General features: G+C 34.2%; 1 protein-coding gene across 1 annotated transcript in view; it reads right to left on the reverse strand.

Annotated features, from left to right (window-relative positions):
• fnta (farnesyltransferase, CAAX box, alpha) overlaps positions 1-1558 on the reverse strand; it is a 12073-nt gene that overhangs the window by 8463 nt on the left and 2052 nt on the right. The window contains exons 3-4 of the mRNA XM_015383397.1: positions 851-965; positions 287-391 (exon numbers count right to left, since the gene is read on the reverse strand). Coding sequence (XP_015238883.1) covers positions 287-391; positions 851-965 — 220 coding nt within the window. The remainder of the gene's footprint in view (positions 1-286; positions 392-850; positions 966-1558) is intronic.

Genomic DNA, 1558 nt, shown 5'->3' on the forward strand with positions numbered 1-1558 from the left:
AATATCGTCTGACAAAGAGTACATTTAAATAAATGTTAAAGCCAGAATGATTTGACATTTAAATATGACTTCTCTATGACCTTCTCTCATCTTATGCCTTTCTTGTTCATTGACTTCTTTGTGCCATCATTACATTAATGAAGCTAAAAATAATATTTTCACTGAAGAGTCCTGATGCAAATGAAATCAAAAATATTTTATTTTTTAAACCCACTTTGTCAACTTTTAATATAAATTAACTAACATTAAAGGAGGGAAATTTGATGATCTGGTAAAGCTGGCTCACCAGACTTGGTAGTTCTTTGGTTGCTCCTCGATAATGTTGGTAATGTACTTCATTTCTTCCCTCAGGTCCTTCGACAGAGCCTGCAGCAGTACCCGTCTGTAGTGCCTGAACAGAGTTAGATCACACATTTCTTTAGAACCATAAAGGGAAACCAACAGAGTAAAAAGATAATTCAAACATTATATTTGAGGTGATCATAGTTATACAGTAATACTAAAAGTAAACTGATTTATTGATATTTTTCAGCTTTTTTTCCAGAACATTCTACATATATCGGCATGCGACATTTAGTTTTATTCTCCGTTTTATTCTCTGAATGTTCAACAATTCATGAACATGAAGCTGATTATAGGGAAACAACCTTTAAGGAGAAAATTCTCTGGTTTTAGCATCTTGAATTTGGAGAGAAATTTGTTCCAGCTTTGGAAAACATTTCAATAAAACAAAAAAGTTATTTATAGTATGCAGACAAAATAATGGGCAGCAAATAGAGATCAGTTAGACTGGTTTTAAAATAGCCAGATTTAGCCTTGAATAAACCTGAATGCATCCATTTCTACTCACCAGACTGTGTAATTGGCTGCATTGAGCTCGATGGCGTCCGCCGTCAGAGCCAAAGCCCTCTCGCTTTTTTCATCCTTCTTTAGGAGTGCACGGAAATAGTCATAAACATCTGCAACTGTTGGAGGAAAAATATGAAGATGAGCCTCGACGTTGAAATTTGAAATATATTTACCTTTTATTTTAAGATAAACTTAAATTAGAATATCATTGAAAAGTGGGTCTGCGTAACTAACATAGAAACATTTCTAAGTTAGCCGTTTCAATTTTTTGATCCTTTTGATGATTGCAGTAAACAGTGAGTGAAAACCTAGAATTCAGTTTCTCAAATATAAAAATTTAATTAGACCAATAAGAAGTTGAAAGATGTTATACGGAAATGTTTTTGTTGTTTCCTATTCAAACTATAATCATTATTTATTGTTAGCAAAGCTGGCCTTCCAGGGTGCTATAATTAAATCTTTTTTTGCTGAGAAAAGAGTTAGAGAGACTGACGTAGGGATGGGTTCAGCTACACTGATGCGCCGGTGCATGTGTTGAGCTCCAACAGCAAAACCTGACCGATTAAGGAGCCGCTTTCGAACTGACTGACGCACTAAACTGTGTTTATAAGCGTATCTGTCAACGCAACATATCTGCCAAAAATAATGTGGATGTTTTACAATTTATCATTAAATTAATTAAGAAAAATGGATCAGCCTCAGGAGAAAA

This window comes from Cyprinodon variegatus, unplaced genomic scaffold (genome assembly GCF_000732505.1).
Source record: "Cyprinodon variegatus isolate N-32 unplaced genomic scaffold, C_variegatus-1.0 Scaffold283, whole genome shotgun sequence".
NCBI classification, from domain to species: domain Eukaryota; kingdom Metazoa; phylum Chordata; class Actinopteri; order Cyprinodontiformes; family Cyprinodontidae; genus Cyprinodon; species Cyprinodon variegatus.